At 41.0% G+C, this 20,929-nt stretch overlaps 1 protein-coding gene across 1 annotated transcript in view; it reads right to left on the bottom strand.

The window, feature by feature from the left end:
- Positions 1 to 1,526: 1,526 nt before the first annotated feature.
- The window catches only part of ENO4 (enolase family member 4), a 33,510-nt gene continuing 14,107 nt past the window's right edge, over positions 1,527 to 20,929 (bottom strand). The window contains exons 5-14 of the mRNA XM_012642422.1: positions 19,873 to 20,042; positions 19,646 to 19,777; positions 18,265 to 18,318; positions 13,445 to 13,501; positions 11,080 to 11,247; positions 8,723 to 8,848; positions 7,129 to 7,324; positions 4,617 to 4,681; positions 3,970 to 4,087; positions 1,527 to 2,555 (exon numbers count right to left, since the gene is read on the bottom strand). Of these exons, the coding sequence (XP_012497876.1) occupies positions 2,410 to 2,555; positions 3,970 to 4,087; positions 4,617 to 4,681; positions 7,129 to 7,324; positions 8,723 to 8,848; positions 11,080 to 11,247; positions 13,445 to 13,501; positions 18,265 to 18,318; positions 19,646 to 19,777; positions 19,873 to 20,042 (1,232 nt within the window). The 3' untranslated portion in view covers positions 1,527 to 2,409. The remainder of the gene's footprint in view (positions 2,556 to 3,969; positions 4,088 to 4,616; positions 4,682 to 7,128; positions 7,325 to 8,722; positions 8,849 to 11,079; positions 11,248 to 13,444; positions 13,502 to 18,264; positions 18,319 to 19,645; positions 19,778 to 19,872; positions 20,043 to 20,929) is intronic.

The raw sequence follows: 20,929 nt of genomic DNA on the forward strand, positions 1-20,929 counted from the left end.
AGCAACGTTAGCTTTTATGCCAGTAAATTGTGGGGAGTGGATAACTCTCTGTCCTTATCACAAGCAGGTCATCAGGCAGTCCCTATGTAAGGACTGGACTGGTTTGAAGTTTCTTCCAAGTATTAGTGTTTGTTTCCCCATCCCACTGTCATTTTTAATATAGAGTATGACTAGTTCCTATCATTTCTTTTACAGATAATTATTGTTGTCATATAAATGTGCTTTTTATCATACTTAACAGAGAGAGAGAGAGAAAATATAAATAGAAAGAGTGCGTAGCCTGCTAAAAACTTTAAATTAAAATGCTACCTAGCTATGCCAGGTGTAGTGGCTCTCGCCTATAATCCCAGCACTTTGGAAGGCCAAGGCAGGAGGATTGCTTGAGCCCAGGAGTTTGAGACCAGCCTGGACAAAAATTGGCAAGGAGACTCTGTCTCTGCAAAAAAATTAAAAATTAGCATGCACCTGTAGTCCCAGCTACTCCGGAGGCTGAGGCCAGGAGTTCAAGCAGTGAGCTATAATCACACCAGTGCACTCTAGCCTGGATGACAGAGCAAGATCCCATCTCTAAAAAATAGATAAAATAAAATGCTACCTATCCATTGGTGAGCCTGGTCCTCCAGTGAGGATAGGTGAGTAGACTGTACTATATGTCGAAATTAAAGTGCTGACCAGTTAAGGCAATAATCATTTCGTTGGTTAATTTAATTTAGTTATTTTGTTATTGCACATTCTTGCTCTGGTTTTATTAATTTAATTATGATTTATATCACAGTTCTAGGGTGTACTCTCATATGATTCATTTGTGTGTGTGTGTATCTGAGGACATATGCAAAGGCCATGTAAACACCCAGCTGTGTTTGTCCTGCCTTTAAAATGATTTTTCCTTCCAATTTCTCCTGCCCCCTTGTTTGTTGCCAAGCATCAGGAGAGGCAGTGGCAACCACAAACTGACACAGTTCTCCCAACTTCGAGTGATACCAGTTCTCCTGCCCCATGCTCTGAGAGTCTGCCACTGAACCCATTTCAAATCATAGCTTTGAAGTAAGGAGTTGGAACATTAAGTTTCCCTGTTAATAGTTTTCAAAAGGAGAGGTCCTCAGTGTGCTTCGTAAAAATATATAGAATATATCAGAAGTCTAAACTTAGCCATTCTCCTGCAGGTCATTACGTAGCAATTCATATAATTTTTTTTTTTTTTTTTTTGAGACAGAGTCTTACTCTGTTGCCCTGGCTAGAGTGAGTGCCGTGGCGTTAGCCTAGCTCACAGCAACCTCAAACTCCTGGGCTCAAGCGATCCTCCTGCCTCAGCCTCCTGAGTAGCTGGGATTACAGGCATGCGCCACCATGCCCGGCTAATTTTTTCTATGTGTTTTTAGTTGTCCGATTAATTTCTTTCTATTTTTAGTAGAGACGGGGTCTCGCTCTTGCTCAGGCTGGTCTCGAACTCCTGAGCTCAAACAAGCCGCCCGCCTCGGCCTCCCAGAGTGCTAGGATTACAGGCGTGAGCCACTGCGCCCAGCCCAATTCATATAATTTTTAGGAAATCAAACGGTAACCCTTTTAACAGAGACCTTAAGTCATACAAAGCTCTTGAACATTATTACGTCTAGTGTGCGTATGTGTTTGAGTATGTTTATTTCTGGCACTCCTGTTGGAACTGGCTTCCAAAAGAGGCAATTCCGTCAGCATGTATGTCCATTGTTTTTAATCACTTGCTAATCACTTTTTAAATGCAGTATAAATGGGCGTTTATTAACGTTGAGAATATTTATTCATCTATACCCATTCTTCTTCCAAAAAGGATCTAAGGAGACTCACAAAGATAACAATAATACAAGAAAAACTAAAATTTAAAAAGAGGGGGAAATCAGGGAAAAGGGAATTAGTGGCAGGAAAGTGAGATGAAGCTGTTTGGCTATTACAAGAAATAGTGAGGCTCTCACACTTCTGCCTAAGGTTGGCTATAAAAGTGTGCCTGTGCTTTCCAGCACAGATGTACAGAATAAACACAGACAATGTACACCTGTTCCCGGCACAGAGCACTTCTAGTGTCATTAGGCTTTTGTTCTCAGAGGTGTTCTGATTTGTAGAGGATAAGGTGTTTGAGAGTAGAGTTGGCAGCAAAAATATTGACCTCTTTTACTGGACCATGACCCTGAAAGATGGACAGTAGAGCTAGTATACAAACAAAATCCCCACGGAAATGTGACGGCTGGGAAACAAAGTTCACAGATACGATTTCTGGCAAAAACACCATATATATATTTACCAAACAGTGAAATTCGAAGAAGACAAAGAGCACATGAGTTAGTGACGTTAAAGAGCAAACCTGCTGTGGAGACACACTCCAAACCTGCCGGTCTGGTAGAACCAGTGGTGTGGCTACAAACTGGGGTGTGTACAGCCCTATGCAGAAGATGCTCGTGTTCTGGCTGGTTCCTCTACGACTTCGGTGGGGAAGGTGGGCTCCAGGGGCTCAAGCAGCTCAGGTGCCTCGGCAGCCTTCTCAGCTTCCTCGTTAAAGTAAAAAAACACGTGTTCTTCATTGAAACCTGTATTTAAAAAAAGCAACAATAAAGTTTACTGTCTAATCCAATGGTGCCAATTTTTGTTTATTACATGATTTGAAGGAGATCGTCTTCAGAACCGTGCAGGTGTGTTGTATCACCATCAGAAAGGATTCCAGAACCATTTAGAACTGGGCCTCTCTTTGATAGTGCATAAATTGTGCAGTACGTGTGTTCTGTTCAATGTGCATTGTACTCTAATGAAATATTTTGGAACATTTGATGCACGGTGGACTTTGGGCAGAAGTTTAGCAGAAAAGGATAAGAAGAAGAAGAACTAGAGGAAAGGCCAGTACTGCACATGAATACAAACCGCTGCCAACTAACTGCTCCGTGGTGAATGACGGCAGACCGGCAGACTTGCCTGTTGCAGGCAGGTCCGTGTAAGTAATGATGGTATTTTAGTGGCTGAGCTTTTGCCAAGATTTCCTGCTCAAAAGTGAAAGTGAAGGGATTTGTCTTTAACATTTATTCACCACTGCCGATGTCAGAGGAATTCTCGTTAACCCGTTAATCCATTCCAGAATGCTGAGGCAGGTGTGCTATCACCAGAGAGGGGCTGGGCCTCTGATCACTAGAGTCCTTTTGATGCCCGGAAGCAGCTGTTTCCCTTGTGGTAAAGTCTGGCTGGAAATGTGATATAGGTCATTTAAGGAATCTAAGGCCTCTACAAGTCAGGATGATGTAAAAAATAATCATATGGTATTGACTGCCCTTATATGACTCAGAAATAGTCTCCCATCTTCATTTTCTATGAATCTTAAGGGTGCGTTTCAAGATCCCTACATATGTTAAACATGACAAGTTTGTAATCCTCTCTTTAAATGTCTCTACATGCTGTGCTATTGGCCATTATAATCAGTAATACAAAAAATTGCGTATTTGAAGTGTTTCTCTCCAGTTAACCAGTGCTTCTAACCATACAAATTTATAAAGGTTTGATTTCATCAGTGATTTGTTCATTTCTCTTGAGACCTTAGCCTTGCCAAGGTACAATGTTAACATGCTGCCTACTTGTTTTAAGTAAAACAAGTTGTCTCCAAGAACCATCAGGAAAACATCTGCCTTTAACTTGCATGAGCTGTGCAGAGAAACCTTAAGTATAATTTGGACCATAACAAAAGCGAGGCTTGGAGATTCCGATCAATTAATTCTATTGAAAAGCATCACGCAGCCTATTCAGCAAGAAAAAGGGCGAGAGTTTTAAACATTCAGGTAAATAGATAATCCATTAGGACAACAATGTACATTGTGGCAAGTGCCATCCTAGTTTTGTCAGCACTTATTTATGGTCTTTGGATTCCCTTGCCCTCCTGCGGAGGGACTTCTATTCCCCCTCCTCCAGTCTTTGTTCTCTTATTCATGGCTAAGTGAAAACAAAGCAAGAAACAGTGCATACCCAGTGTTCCACTCTGGACAAGTTCTTCCTCTATAGTAAGAAGGCGGTTGTATTTGGTCACCCGTTCACCACGAGAAAGACCCCCCAACTTGATAAACCGGACACCAAGCCCAACAGCCTGTAAAGGGGAAAACAACTTATTTTAAATGGTGGAGTCGTGTCTTGCTGAACTACACAGTTCTTTAAGGAGAAAGGAAACTGTCAGGGTGTGCTGTTCGAATTTTTCTCTTCTAACTTAGTATTTTATCTTTACGTAAGCAAAGTGGCCTGCTCACAAGCCGAGAGTGTTGAAAGGCAAACAGATGGTGTGACTGACTATCCATCAGGCGCTTTACTAGCCATATAAGCATGCCGATTTCATCTAAGAACATTCTGGCCTTTCTCACTGCATTTTAGGAGGGAAGATTGCAAGTGAACACCCCAGTCATTTAAGTGTGCTCATCATTTTCTCTGGACTTCAATTTTTCTTCTTTTTAAAAGTTCAAAGATTAGCTCTTTGCAAAAGGTAGCTGTCTGGTAGGAAGCAAATCTATTTCATAAAAGGTTACATGACTTTCTCCACCAAAGACTGCATTTCTCTGAAATACCAATTCATGATAAAAGCAGTGTTTTGGCAATTCTGCAGTTGACCAGCGTCCAGCACTTACCAAATCGACAAGGCTGTCATCAGAGGATTCTCCTTCTGTGCTTCCAAAGATGATGTGCTTCTTACCTGTAAGAGGAATTCCTTTCAGTTTTATATGGTGTAGAAACAATTAGCATAAATATACGAGCCCCGGGATCAAAATTAAAAATTTTCCAGAGATTTAAAACTTTCCTGTGAAGAGTCAATTACTCAACCATCATGAATTTTAACATTGCATTTTTATTGCCTTGGTTTTATCTGTTTACCCCTCTTTCCAGCAGCTTAGATGCTATAAGTACTAAACAAATACCATGTTTCATGAAATATAAGATAAATTGTAAGATGGACCATTATCTTATTGCCACTTAAAAAGGCAGAAATGCTCAAATGAGATTAATTTATAAGACCACAACTGTAAGACATGATTCAGTTTTGGTGCTGTTCAATGTAGAAAAATGTTTATCTCTGAGTCAATGAAATATGGTAAGAGCAATGTACGTGGAGTTGATAGGCCTACATAATGGCTTTCTCGCTTTATCGTGTCGAATTTTATTCAGAAGACTCTGTCATTCTGAATGTTTATTAGAATAGCCGTGTTGGTAGTATTTAATCATTTGAGGGTCTCAAAATTCTGTGAAATATTCTAGTCTATGAAGAATGCCAGCCAGAGCTTTTCCTATAGTGACAGTGTTCATGTTTTAAGGAGCTACAGCAGCACTCTGAAGTGAAGGACGGAATGGCTGCTGACTGGTAGGCCCAGGGGGAAAGGCCAGACTGGGGCCTACCATCTACCACCCACCTGGGCATTTCCTTCCATCCTCTGGCACCAGCCCAGGCCCCTGGATGCCAGTCTGGCTCTGAGTCCTGCTGCAGGTCTGAGACTAGCCTCCTGCCTACTTCCTGAAACCCATTCGTGGTGTTTCGGTTTCCAGCACTGTGCACAGTGTGCAAGATGCCCATGAATTCAAGAGAATTTACAGTCTAGTGGGACATACCAGCCATTAAATAACTGTACGAGTCATTGTGGTCAGTGCTGCAATGGAAAAATACAGGATGCTATGAGGAAGGTTCAGGGCAGGGGACGCATGTGCACCTGAAGACATTTCATTTGAGTCAAGACCTGAAGGGTGAGGAGTAGTTAGCTAAGTAAACAGCACAGGGCAAAGCATTCTAGGCCAAAGGAAGAGCATGTTCAAGGACTGTGAGGGAGTCAAGGGTTTGAAACTTAAGGAATTAAAAAAGCTAGCATGGGCACGTGGGATCACTATAGTGTCGTGGGAAAGTTACCTGAACTCTCCAAGCCTCGTTTTCTCATCAGTAAAGTGGAAATGGCAGTGTCTGCTTCATAGGGTTGCTGTAAGGAGTAAGTCCAGTTCTCAAATGCTTACCCCTTGGTGCTAAGCAAAGCTGCTCTCCTCTGGCATACTGGACCCGCCAGCATCGAAGCCCTGCTTTTCACCTGTCATCCCCTGATCCCCGATGCTGGGATCCTGCCTCTGAATCCCAGCTCAGTGGCTAAGGCCCTGCTTACCAGAAGCTTCCCTGATGCTCCCCTGCCTTGCTGATCTGCTTGGCAGCTTCCTAGTGCTGCCCATTAGTAGAGAACCTGCCCCTCCTTCAGGTCTCTGCACTGACAAAACTGCCTGCTTTTTCTGATCGGATCTTCTTGTTGCCTGTTTCTTTAACTGCTGAAGTAGACCCTTTCCCTGCAGTGGGTGATCTAGTTTCAAATTCTGATCCCTCCTAGACTTTCCCAAGCAGTGCAAATTAAAATGGCCCCTGGTGTCTGGATATATTGCAAGTGGCTAAGTTTATTTTCAGTCAAGTAATTGCTACACCCTACCATGTACCTGGGCTGTGCCTGTGTGGAAGGAAGAAAGAGCTGTAGTCCCTGTTAAGATGCTGAGGAGACGAATCTAGAGCATAAAGTGATAGTAAATAATAGGAGGGAATTTACAATACTGCAGCCACGTGGAGCAGGCTGCTCCTTGGCTGTGCTTGACACCTTGCCTCTGTGCATGGTAAACTGTTTTCCTTAGCTTGCACGCTACATTGTGTCTGGAAACCTGGCTAGGGCAGATGGGTACCCAGGTGTTCTTTAGCAGTAAAGGTTGGAGTATCCCTCTGAGTTTCTCTAAATTTAAAACTTTTCTGTGGCTAAAGCTCAGAACCAAAAGGGAATTGATAAATATGCTGAAGAATATGCCCTTTCAGAAGAAATCAGGCTCAGTGCTCCTGTCAGGGGCAGAAAGGCCCTCCCCACTGTGAAGGGGACAGGGCAGTGGCCTTGGCCATACCTCTGTGGTAGCCCTCCATAAAGGGGTTGACCTCGTGGACTTGGGCTGTTAGTGGAACATTGTGAAAAGGGTCACTAAGCTGAATTTTGTTTTCCAGCCCTAAATCTCTCACAAGTGGTTGGATTTTCTTCCAAGATTTCTTCCATGCCTTTTATTAACTTTGATATACTGCATATTTTTGCCTTCTTGTGTAACTGAGTCATTAGATGAGTCTTTCAGATCTCTACTGTTACTCACTGTCAGCAAGATTGGTTATTTCCACCAAGTCAGACATCGTAGTTTGATTTGTATGTTTTATGATCAGCCCGTTGGATTTGGGGATGTTGATGTTTCCATGCTCTAGAAGTTTAGAAATGCTTTTGGATGCAGTCCCTGCAATTATGTAACACCTGGAACCAAGTGCATTATAGATGCTGTCCCACTGTTCAGAGTCCTGGGTAAATATTTAAGAATTGATCATTATAATGTATTGAACATAATCACAAAACAACATGACTAATAGAGCACATAATCAAAGTCATACACTCTTCCTGAGATACACAAAACAGCTTTCTTTTACCTCTACGCCTGAATGATCCCTGTACCGCATCCACACAAATTAACAAGCTTCGTGGAACAGAAACCTAAAGTGATTAAATTTGAACTTAAAGATTTTGTGAGTAAAATGTTAATACACTAAATGCTATTCCCCACATTGATTGCGGAGGCTATTCCCATGCACCGTATTATCCATAATGTTGCTAAAGACTGGATGGATGGATTTTTCTGTTATTTCTGATAAACTGAAAAAGAAAAGAGCCTGCAAGAGCTCTAGGCCCTTTCTCTGCATCCTCATTTTTATGGGTGAGACTACCACATGAAGTGAGATGCTTATTTTAAAATTATATGTGTGTACGTTTGTACATGTATTTGTGTGCGTGTATGCATACATACAGTCATCCCAGCCATTGCCCCGATTTCAGCCTGTCCCATTAGAACAGACCACACAGGTGCATCCTGTCCTGTTTAAAAAGCTGTGGTCAGAGGCTCAGAACAATCATCGCAAGGCCGTTCTGGCGGGACTGAAGAGCTGAGCTCGGCGGGTGCCTTCGGTGAGTGCTGGCGTGGAGCATGGAATGTAAAAGGGAGGGTGGGACTGAGAGACCCTGGGGCTCCGAGTGAGATCCAGCATTCATATTGTCCCCAGAGTCTAAATAGTTATCTCAAAGAGGACATCTGTGCAGCGTATCCAATGGCTATCACATTCATACAATCAAGATTTTAAATTTTGGTGTTAGTTTTAAGTGGATTAGGAGGAGAGGTGAGTACTTAAAACCTTGTCAAATGCATTAGTTTGACTAGATCACAAAACCTCAGTATCTCAAACCTTTTACAAATATGGCTTTGTTACTTTTATGCATATGTAGTGACTGGATTTAAGTTAAAAAACATTTGGCCTTGCAGAAGTCCTGTTTCCCTGAGCACATGAAAATGGTATATGATTAACCTATTGAAGCTCCAGCTAGCACAGCGGGGGCGGCTTCCACCAGTTAGGCTGCTTGTAAATACACAGGTACTCCCGAACGGCTTGCGAATAGCTTGGTTCATTCTCCAGACAGGCGCACTCCTAGGTAATTGTGTTTCTGCTATTCATTTGCTTACTAAGTGCCTTTTCTCATAAATGCCAAAATAAAGCGACTCAGCCCCAGCCCAAATTACAACACATTTCGAATGACAGAGATCCAAAAGAATGAGATTTTATTTTGTGTTTTGTTATAAAACATGAAAAGTGAATCCTGCCCGTCTTACACAAAATATATGTTATAAAATATAAAAGATGAGTCCTGCTCACCTCCTTCCTGAAAGGATCGATTAAGGCAATGATTGAAGGGTACTTGGTGATCAGCTCCACATACAGGTCAACCATCTCAGCTGCACTTTTGTATGTGCCCATCATCACTTCATACTTCCCTTTACTCTGGCATGTGGAAGGGAAGTATTAAAATAAAGGATAAATAATGAATTCTTAAAATGTTAAAGATGCGATTCAGATTCCTTTTCGTTCATTTCACGTAAGAGATTGTAAACAGATTCTTTGCAGGCCACATTCACCGGGGACATCTACGCATTCTCCTTTAAATACCTACTAGATATTAACCTGGGAAAGTCAAGTCACCATTCCTCTTGATGCCCCACAGGGCTGTTTCCATCAACTTCAGAGGAAGCTTCTCACTCAGAAAAGGAATGGGGAAAGAGTAGGAGGGGAATAGTTTATTTAGGTTTGCAGTGTGGTGCCAGACACCTGGCTGCCTGGGTAGATGGACAATAGCATAAATTCATACAATAACAAAATAGCAATGCAAGCCTGCCTACTCGGCCCCACCACCTTTCAACTCATAATGGACAAGTAACTTGTTGCCTTTACTGTAACTTATTCTAAAATTTAATAGCAGGGCTAGGCATTTGAGATACTAACAACCAGTATGAAATGTAAAGTGAAGGCATTTCTCAGGTAGCATGTAACTTCTAGTGGTAACAGTATTAACCCCCATTCATTTGAAGTCTGGAAATCCCCTGCACGTCATTAAGTATAGAAGTAAACAGGGCTGAAGCATCTAGTTCAATCTTTTTGCAAAACAAAGCACCCTTACTTTCAAGCCTGTGTTCAGGGATGGCACCTGGGATATTTAGGTACAGGGAAGGAAGAGGAATGGAACGGACGGGTTGCTTGGTTTGGTAATGCCTTCCTGCTGCTGCTGATAATAGAATAGATTCCATTGGAATTAAGTAGGCTCCTAACAAGTTTATAATTGAAGGGATTTTATACTTATTCACATTAAAAAGCAAGAACTTTTTAGCTTCTACAATGCAAAGCTTAAAAATCCTATCTTGTCAGTGAGAAAATGCTAATGACTTTGAACTAACATTATTATAAAAGTTACCTGATATCAAGCTAATACATTTTACTGAATATAAGCAATAAACACCCATTTCAGTTAGCACTAGCAGTCAGTATATTCATAGTTTCTGGTATACGTTGCTGATGAAAACATGTAATTATTTTTCTTAATGGTATGCCTGGGAACCAATCATTATGTGAACAGGAAATTACTTTAAACATTCCATTATGCATTTAGTTTCTTTAGAAATGTAAAAGAACTTTAGAAGTCAGCTGAAATTTAGGGTTCTTATATACTGTTCACAATTTCTTTCGTAGTTAAAGTTAGAATCACAGTTAAAGCAGAATCCTGTTTGGTCATGCTCCCTGAATCTGACATTAATTACCAAGTCACCATGAATGCATGTCAAAATGCCAGGCATTTTATAAAACTTAGACTCAGCATTTGTGTATTTGAAAATGGGAAGTCAGCTACTTGGGAGGCTGAGGCAGCAAGATTACTTGAGCTCAGGAGTTCGAGACCAGTCCAGGCAACATAGTGAGACCCTGTCTCATAAAATTAAAAAAAAAAAAAAAAGAAAATATATGCGTGTGTGTAAGACAGAAAATTTCTAATGACTTTCCTAACATACCAGTTTTCCAAGTTTAAGGGTAAATTGTTGTAGTACCCTGAGGAAGTGAGGACTTAGACATTTTTTAATGAACCTGTTGTCCATTCTCTTTTTTAAATCTCTTCAGATGGGTGGTCCTCAGGTGAAGTTTCATCACTGAGGCTCTGTCCTCCTAATCCAGGCTGTGGATAATACTGTGATGTGTTTTATCGGGCAAAAACATATTCTTCATAAACGTCAATAACATGGAAATACTTTTATATTTAAAAAGTGAGTCACAGCATAAATTCTAAGAAACACATGTCTAGAAGGGCCTGTCAAATCATAGTTACAACCGATCCACTTTTCAGGCTTGATAAATGCAGCATTTACCAACCAAATGATTATCACACCAGTTCGTTAAATTATTTTTCAATAGCTTTCATAATTGCAATGTAAGTAATTCATTTTATTATGGAATTTCTATATGCAATTATGACATTTTCTGCTATTGTTAAAATTATATAGTCATGTTATTCTGTGGTGTCATTAGCTAATTTGGCTTTCTCAACTCCATTTTTATTTGGATCCCTCATACGATAGGAATGAAAAAAACAATAGCTTCTGTGTGGAAAATATTCAGATAAGCGCTTCTTTTGAGTTCTAAATTTAAAATTGTGGACCTCAACAAGAAGTGAATGTTCCGAAGTAGAAACTTACATAGTCCATCAACTCATGTCCAGCACAGTTGATGGCTAGATGCAGATTTGTTCCCAGTTCCAGCCCCAAGTTCGCACAGATTCCCTGTAGTAGAAGCAGTGGCTGCTCTATAGTGTCACAGTTAATGGTTAAACAGCCCAGATGGGACATCTTGCCAGTGATCTGCTGCTGCAAGATCAAAAGAAAATGATGAATGTCAGTAGAGCACATCAAGGTCCTTGGAGCTTCCTGTGATAGGCACAGTTTGTAACCAGATACAGCTCTCCAAAGACAGATTCTTTGATTCTCTATTAATCCTACTTCTATCTAGGTCCTCCTCGCATGACTTTGGGCATGATTCCCCTGCAGTATCTGGGAGTAATTTTCTTCTGAGTTTTCCAAGTTTGCCCTGGGAGCACACTCTTCTCTCTTTAGTGTGTGTATGTTATCTCTATCAGCTCTGCCATTCATTGCACATGGGCTAACCTGAGCCACAGCCACCGGGTTGGTGAATCTCCAGGCTCTTCCTGTAAATGTCCACCTAACCTGTCCCTAACTGTGCCAGTCCTCTTCCTCCATACCTGTTCTTTCCTATGTTATGTTTTCCTCTAGATGAAGATAACTGTTAAAAATGTAATCCTCCTCCAGGAAAAGTTTCATTTGTAAAAGGATTGAACACTTCCAATAAAAGGATGCAGAACTGAGGATGGATTTTAGCAGATTTCAGGACCCAAATGACGCCAGGGAAAGGCAGCTCTTGCAAAGTCACTCTTGGTGTGCCCTCGCCATAAATTGCTACTATGCAATTATAAATTGATGCAATATCAGTGATTCTAATGGCTTAGGGTGTGTGTGTGTTTACCAAACTCAAGAGCAAACATGAACCCAGGTATAAATATTCTGTTTCTACTGGCAATAGTGCTAGTTAATTATAAGAACCATCCAACATTTTTAATGTCAATGAGAGGAAACTTTTATTTAGCAAACAAAGCAATAGTTGGGGAAATTTTTGTCTATCAATTGAGTTTTATTATAGAGTCTTCTAAACTATGAAAGCATCACTTATTTGGTGCTTACTAAATGCCAGGTACTGTTCTAAGCATGTTACATAAAGTAAATACATTTACTCCTTACATCAATGCCATAAAACAGGTACAATTATGATCTCCATTTTATAGAGTTAAGTAACTTGGAGCAGATTTTAATCCAGGCAGTTTAGCTCCAGAGTCTATGCCCATAATTCTGGTATGGCTATCTCTCTGGAATCTATATCTGACCTGTTTCTAACAGGAAAAAAAAATAGCAACAGTAGTAAATTGATAATGGGAAGAACTGATCTTGGTCTGAGTTTCTCAGCACACATAAGACCACCTAGTGGAATGAAGGGAACAGCACTGAGAACCGGCTGCTGGTCACTGTGCCCACCTCTCCTGAAAGGCCTAATGTTAGAGTGCTGTGCTCATTCCAACAGGTACAACAGACTTTACTTACTGTGTGTTTGTTCACATTTCTCTTCTCCCAATCTTGAGGAGGAACTTAATTTTTTATCTTTACCAAGTCGTCGTCATCGTCGTCATCTTTTTTTTTTTTTTTTTTTTTTTTTTTTTTTTTACTAATCCCTCTTTTTTTGACTTCAGCAGACTCTCAAGTCCCTGACACCAGGTTAGGGCTTGGATTTCTGGCCACAGAGCGAACATTGCTGATGTGAGCAACCTCCAGCCATTTGCATGATCTCCAGAATTCTTCCTGGCTGCCCTATTTATATTGCTGAACATTTGGGCACATAGTAGTGTATCCATCAGAGCACTCACAATCACCAAAGTGATTGACCAATCAAGTTCAGCTGGTCTCCCAGGACTCCTGAAGCCAGCGTGGCTGGTTTTCACCAGGAGGACTGTTTGCCTGACTCTTGGGGCAAAATCTGAGTTTCCGCAATGTTTTGTCTGACGTGGTGCTTTCAGGGACCAGGTGGAAGTAATGGCCATCTTTTTGTGCCTTTTCTTTCTCTCTTTAGTAGTAGTAAATTTAAAACCTAAAACATCCTATATGTCTTTCAGCTAGTTATCAGAGAGATTCAACTTCCTGAACACTTACCTAGAAGGTCCAATGTAATCCTGTTACTCATAAATGCATCCAAGACCTCTGAGATTTCAGCCGGCCAGACAGCTGGTGGCAGTGATGGCCAGGAAGCTTCTTGCCGGAAGGCAGGGGCAGAATGATATTCCACCTCTGGGGCTTACCTGGGTCAGTGCTCTTGGAGCAATATCACTGTATGTTTTCCATTTGCTTTAGTTCTGGTCTTGGAGCAAAATGACTATGGGAGAGAAAAAGGGGGCAGGGACTATTCAGTCTCATACAGAAGTATAGGAAACATGCATCAACTTACTTGACCTCTTTTGCCTCCATCCTGCCCTTTTTTGGTCTCTGCTTTTGGAGGAGGAGGCTGTGGGATAGAAGATAAAAACATCACTTGGGATTTTCAGCACATCTGTGGCAGCAAGCAGAACTCGAGGTCCTCTGGCCTGTGCACTGCTCTGGGGCCTGACACTGAATCTCTTTCTGTCACACACACACAGGAATGATTCCAGCCACTCCCTACTTTTTTTTTTTTTTTTGAAAAAGATAAAGTTTTTATTAACATAGGAAAATGGACAGGTTTTAGTTTTGAAATTAATTGCAAACTACTAATCTAAATTTTAATTTCTTTGAGTTACTTTGTATTTCTTGGAGTAAATTAAAGAATTTGGCTATTAACACTAGATTATATTTTTATTAAAAGCAAAACATTAGCAGTTGGATCACGAACTATGCTAATCCTTGCTTTTATAAACCCCAAACCATTTTTCAAATTCAGGTACATGTTCCCTTTAATTCATCCTTACCCTCTGCCCCCAGCCAATATATGGAGTGTGTATATACAGATTCATTCATTTCTACTCATATCAGTAAAGTATTACACATCGTGTCATGAGCTCCTGCTGCGTGCAGGCATCCTTTTATGCAGGAGGATACCAGAAATAACACCACTGTGGGATTTGCCTTTTTATAGGCCCAACGTATTGTTTTAATATTCTCCGGGTACTAACACTTTCTCTTATTCCTGCAGGGTGGATTTGACTTTGATTTGAAACAGCCAAATGTCATTAAATCTGGTGAATCTCGTGGGTGGAGTATCATTTAAGGTAAAAGCAAAGATAATTCCCAAAGAGATGGAGTATTGAACGAGTATCTTAGTAAGGTTCTAGTCTTTGAGCACTTCAGTGCTCAACATGCACTGGCTCCATAAGGTGGGGCATGTTTGTCAGGCATCAGTATGATTCACACTCAAATTCTATGCAAATACAATGTTCCTGAACAGAAGGGCAAAGGGGAATCACGTGATGTGATCAGGTGAAGATCTGTGTGATTAATGGCACCAATTCAGAATAGCAAACGTTGAAGAATATTCTTGGTTTGCATTATTGTTGAATTTCTCATGTGCTTTCTATGCCTTCCCAATCAGGAGTTTAAACTGCCTGAGGGCAGGAACTATGTTTTTATCCTCTATTGCACCTAGCAGGGGGCCTTGAAACAACAAAAAATAACCAGAGAAAAACACCCCTAACATCTTCCTCTCCAACTTAAGGAGAAGCTGTTCAATAATGGTAAAGAGTCAAAATCTCCAGGCTTTTTAATCATACATGATGCAATGTGTTCTAGAATGGCTGTTCTCAGTCTCGGTGGGTTTAAAAATGGCTAAAAACCCGAACAAACAAATGCAACCTTTCATTAGTAAGAATTAGCCTACTCAGGAGTTCCTAGGGAAAGTCAGTTATGCTAAAATAAATCTGGCATGAAGTAACTTGCTAATCTATGCCATCAGCCAAATGATGTCATCACAAACTATCACTTCAGCACTAAAAGCATGGTTATTGCAACAAACCCAGGTTCCACTCCTAGCACATCCTATTTTGAAACTAAAGACCATGGCGTGAGCTAAGGTTATCTACAGACATGCTTTGGGTTGGCTCCTGCATGCGAAAACATAGCATTTCTTCAGTATTTTTTTTCCTCAAAATGTATTTAAAATGTAGATTTAGCAGAAGGACTGGTGCAATGTTGGGAATGATCTGTTATCAATGTAATCACTGGGAAAGATTAAACATCTCATTATATTCCATTAGTATTCTATAAATAGGCACCATTTATTGGGAGCCCAGCAATTCAGGGTTCTTCCCATACATTACTTCCAGCCCTTCCAAGGTAGGCATTTTTCAATCATACACCTGAGGAAACCAGTGCATCGGAAGGGTATATGAGATGCTCACAGCAGTGGCTAATAAGTACAGAGCCAAAACTGAAAACAGATCTCTTTGCTTTTGTACTACACTAGATTATCTTTAGCAACTAAAACTTTCTCATAGAACTTTGGGACTTTGACAGAGTAGTGGTGGTGTTTGATGTCTGAACTTCTGTAAAAGGCTTTATTACTTTTTCTTCAAATAAGATTGAGCTAGTGAGAGCTATTACTAAGGATCCCACTGTAGCCTTCAAACGTGTAACATCAGGTGAAAAGTCAACCAGAAATGAATATGGGAATATGATCCCTGGTTCACACTATTGATATAAATGCCAGATGAATTTGAGATATAAATAAATCTCTGAAACTATAAAAGTGTTAGGACAATGTATTCTATGATTTGAGGTCAATTTAGCACATGATTGAGATCATGGACTCGGGCCAGATTTCTGGGTTTGGATTAATTAACTGTGCTGGGCCTGAGTTTCTTAATCTGTATAATAGGGATAATAATAGTACCTACCTGTAGAACTGTGAGGATTGAATGAGTTAAAATATTAGCGCACTCAGGCTAATGCCTAGTAAACTCAAAAAATACTTGTGGATTATTAGTATTATAGGAAGAGGAAGTGCCTTATTAAACAAGGAACACAAAGCAAAAGCTTTGGAGCAGGCTTCCTCAACCTTGGCACTACTGGCACTTTGGGCTGGATAATTCTTTGTTGTAGGGGGGCTTCCCTGTGCATTGTGGGACATTCAGCAGCATCCCTGATCCCTGCTTACCAGATGCTGTTAAAACCCCTCCCTCCAAGTTGAGACAACTCAAAATATCTCCAGACTTGCCAAATGTCTCCTGGGAAAAATCACCCCTGGTTGAGAATAACTGCCTTAGAAGAACAGATTGATACGTTTTACTACATCAAATAAAAAAAAAATCTGTATGATTCCATAAAATACAGTTAAAAAGCAAGCAACATGATAGAGGAAAATGTCTAACATATGTAAAGGAGTAAGTCTCCTTATATAAAGAATTCCTTAGATGTCAATAAAAGATAATAAAAAGGGCAAAGAAATAAAGCAATTTGCAGATCATTTGTATAGAATTTTTATATGATTTTAAACAGTGTTTTTTGTGTATATTTAAAAAAAAAAGGCTGGAAGGCCACACTAAATTTTTAACGGTGGGTGTCTCCAGAAAAGGGGCTGGTATTGAAGGTGGTAGTCGGCAAGGGGGTGCTGGTTCTACCAGTATTTGAATTTTCACAAGAACGTTCATGAGCTGTTTGTATAAACAAAAAATAAATAAAACATTTAAAAGTCAGGGCTGGGCATGGTGGCTCACACCTGTAATCCTAGCACTTTGGGAGGCCGAGGTAGGAGGATTGCTTGAGGCCAGGAGTTTGAGAGCCACCTGGACAACAGCCAGACCCCATCTCTACAAAAAATTTAAAAATTAGCCAGATATGGTGGCAGTGCATGCCTATAGTCCCAGCTACTTGGGAGGCTGAGGCAGGAGGATTACTCAAGCCCTGGAGTTGGAGGTTGCAGTGAGCTATGATTGCACCACTGCACTCTAGCCCAGGAAACAGAGCGAGACCCTGTCTCAAAAAACAAAAAATTTAAAAGGATGAATTGCAGAATGCCCAAATATCCTTAATTTCCTAGTATTTTAAACTGGATTTCCTCCACCTGCTCTGTCTACCACAAACAAAGTATGGCTTACTGTCGCACCAGCTCCTGCTGGCAGCATGTTCCATATCTTAAACTCATTTACTCCCCACAGTCGCCCTCATAACATGGGTACTTACCATCTCCATTTTATAGATGAGGAACCTGATACAGAGAGGTTATGTAATTGGCCCAGAGTCACAGAGTTGTAAGTGAAAAAGCAGAGTTAACTTACCCAAGTTTGAGTCTCTCTAGGCTGGTTTCCCAGAAAAGAAGTTGGCCTCCTGAAAAGGGCCATGAAAACCAGCTCCCGCCTGGTGCTTAGAGCAGTTCCCATCAACCACAAGGCTGGGGCCCCAGCCACTCCTCCTCCCATCATGGCAGGGCTGGTGCCCCCTGCCTGCTGTCACACTGGGTGCTGGCAGGAGAGTTAGAACCAAAGTTCCTCCATGTTCTACTGCTATTGTGTCCCGGCCCCCTCCTTCTGGGCCCCCATCCTACTGCTTCCTAATCACGCAGCTTAAAAGCCCCAGGCTAAATGCAATGTGGGATCCTGGATTGGATCCTAGAACAGAAAAAGGACATTAGCGGAAAAACCAGTGAAATTTGAATAAAGTCTGGAGTTCAGTTATTAGTAATGTACCATTTTGGTTTCCTAGTTTTGACAAATGTACCATGTAATGTATCATTAATGTTGGCGGGAACTGGGTGAGGGGTATTCAAGAACTCTCCATGTATCTTTATAACTTTTCTATAAATGTAATAGTCCAAAATAAAAGCCCCACAGACAAGGATTGGGTCCCTCTCCTGGCCTCAGCCCTGTCATATCACTGTGCACTACCCTAGCTAGAATATGATGGGACAACTGCTGACTCATGCACCCTGCTCTGTGACTTCCCCTGACAGGGCTGCTCAGCCAAGGGTCCTTTTTGCCCAACACCAGGATCCTAATGCAGGCACAGGAGGCTGTGCCTTCACTAAACTGCCTCTCACATCCTAGGGGCCAAATCCTTTCTTTCTTTGTATACCCTAAGGGATGATCTTAGCACAGAGCCAGCTGCCTCAGAAACTGAAATGCGATTAAGTACTGTTAGAGACTGGATCCATAGCCAATGAGGAGATGTAACACTTGGTTCACATGGGAACCCCAAAGCAAAGAAATACATTTCATATCAATATTGATTTAATTCCAAATGAACTACAATGCTAGATGGTGTATAAGTGTCAGTGACTAGATACCACAGAATCTCTTTACATACCATTTCAATGATTTTGATAATATTTTTCTGAATTTCCATAAGCATCTCCACACCCTGTAAGTAGAACAACCATGAACTTACACAATTGCAGTCTAGAAATTTTAAATATATTAAAACTTGTACCACATGTGGCTTTTCTAATTCAGAATATTTATAGAGTCCCTGATAAATCACCCTGGTTAGTGGATGACGTGATCTACAAATCAGAAGAGGAAATGTTAATCCTCAGCCCCCAGGTTTCACTAGGTGGCCTGGGAATGACAGGCTCTTCTCCCTCAGTCGCCTCTCTTCATTGTCTAGAACTGACTGGTTCCGTTGGCTGCATCAGGTCAACTTCACTCTCTTTAATGGTCTCTTGACCAACCTGGACAGCCTTCTTGCAATACACATGTCACAGGTCACTAAGGCAGTGATTAGAGTGGCTGAATCAATATAAATCCACTGTCACTTAAAAAGTAGAGAAGTGTGTTCTGATGAGGGTATCTGCATACAAAGACAAAGAATGGCAAGCCCAGTGCTCTGGTACCTAAAGAACTCAACAGATATTAACTAAAAGAAAGGTCCCAACACCAGGCTCTGACTATGATCTGACAGATAGTAAGCCACATATAAATCCTAGTCTTCTGCAACTGATAAGTTGTGAGGTAACAATTATTTTATTTAAAAAGAATTCTTTATGATAAATCATCTTGAAAAAATTTTTTTACTGATTTCCATTAAGATAAAATATCACTCAATTGATTACTGTAGGGAGAGGGGGGAAAACTTCTTGTACTTTTTTGGAAAGCATCCACTATAGAACTTGAACCTTTAGTTCTCCCTAACGCCTAAGTAGTAGACTATTTCATGAAGATTTAAAGAGGCATGTTGACTCTTTTGGGCCACCGAAGACAATAAAGACACTAGCACACGTCTGAGTGGTGAAGATGCCACTTCATTCTATAAATAGGCACTAAATGTCACTTATGTGCCAGGCAATCTGCTAGGCCTGGAGTTCTTCCTTAATAGAGTGGGCTGCTAGGGAAGTGCCAGCTTCCTCTTGGTGCCATAGTGCCTGGTGCAGAGTAAATAAAGAGGTCCCGACTCCCCCAAATAACAACTTTCCAGCACTGTCCAGGCCTGCAGTGACTCCCCCATGGCTTTTCTGTGAGTCATAGCATGAGTCAATCCCGCAACGAACCAGACATCTAAGGTGCTCTAAATGTCTTCCCTTTTGCTTGAGGACTTGCTTTCTTTCCACTTCCCTGATTTCCTAAATTTTTTCTCATTTTATCTTTAATTCCCTCTTCCTTGGTGACACAAGGGAGCTGCACTAAAAACTCAGTGATGGAGTATTTTTTTTTTAGAAAAAATAAAGATAAGTTGAGATAATGTAAGGTACTTGTTTGGTGGTTAGTTCAGGATGGGGTATGCAAATCACTTCTTTCATTAAATTTAGCTTCCCAGGTGATGACTTCCCACAGCTGAGCAGAGTTACCATCAGCAAAGGCATAGGTAGGGTCGATGGCTGTTCCTGAAATAGGGGGAAAGCAAGGGCAAATGAGAAATAGGGCTCATTCGCATTGAGATCCTCATGCCTCCTTGTAATGGGACATCATAGGTACTGACCTGGTTGTGCTTCAGTAATGCGATATTCAAGTATAGAGGATTATTGCCCAGTATGGCACTGGTTTTGGCAACAGCTAGTGACACGGCCCCTATGGCCATACTGCCACAGAGTACAGGTTCAACAGGTTCTGCAGGTTGAATAGGTTTCTCTGTAATAGCGTCATTCTTCCCTGGAGGGAAAAATATTGAGAATCAGACTATGTTTTTAAATGTTTTATTTACAAATGGGAAGGCCCAACAAAAATAAAAAAAGGGATGAAAGCTGAGGCTGGGAAGAACATATTCTCCCCCTCAACCTCCAAGAAGTTTTCTGTTTGATTTCACCTGCGATGCTCAAATAATCCTTAACCATGGATTTTGCCTCTCTAAGAAATTCTAGGTCATTCAATATTAACTCCTTCAACAATCATGAGGTAGATATTCTTACCCTATATTCACATATAAGCAAACTATGGCTAAGAGAGGTTAAGAGACTTCCCCTATATGTAACAGCAAGTGGATAAATAGAGGATTTGAAGCATCTTTGGATTCCAAATTTTTGGTTTTTCTATATTTCACCATAGCTGCTGCCAACTTTCCCTTCACGCATATATCTGTTAACAACTTACTGTCTTTCTCACTAACCTCAAACCAATGCCTTATTCTGTATTGTTTATGATCTTTAGAAATGCCTTCCGGATCGACCGTCCATCCAGAATCCTTACCCATCTTTCACTCTAACATTTTCTCAGCTACCCTGTTTGATCAGGTACCATGGAGTCCACCATAAATCTCTAGTATTCCTGTTGTCCTTTCCCCCACAGCTGCTGATGTGGTTCCGGTCCCCAGTGGAGATAAGGTATGTAAGCATATAAGAAGTGCTTTTAGCAAAAACCTATCCCCTCCTACTTCTTCCCTTAAGTTCCAGGGTTTTTTAAAAAAAAAATTTATTTGTATACATTCATGGGGAACAAGTGTAGTTTTACTACAATGGTATATTGCATCGTAGTGAAGTCATATCCTGTAGTGCATCCGTCACTGTAGCAACACACATTGTACCTACCAGGCAACCTCCCAG

The sequence above is a fragment of the Propithecus coquereli genome, unplaced genomic scaffold, assembly GCF_000956105.1.
Source record: "Propithecus coquereli isolate 6110/MARCELLA unplaced genomic scaffold, Pcoq_1.0 Scaffold179, whole genome shotgun sequence".
In the NCBI taxonomy this organism is placed as follows: domain Eukaryota; kingdom Metazoa; phylum Chordata; class Mammalia; order Primates; family Indriidae; genus Propithecus; species Propithecus coquereli.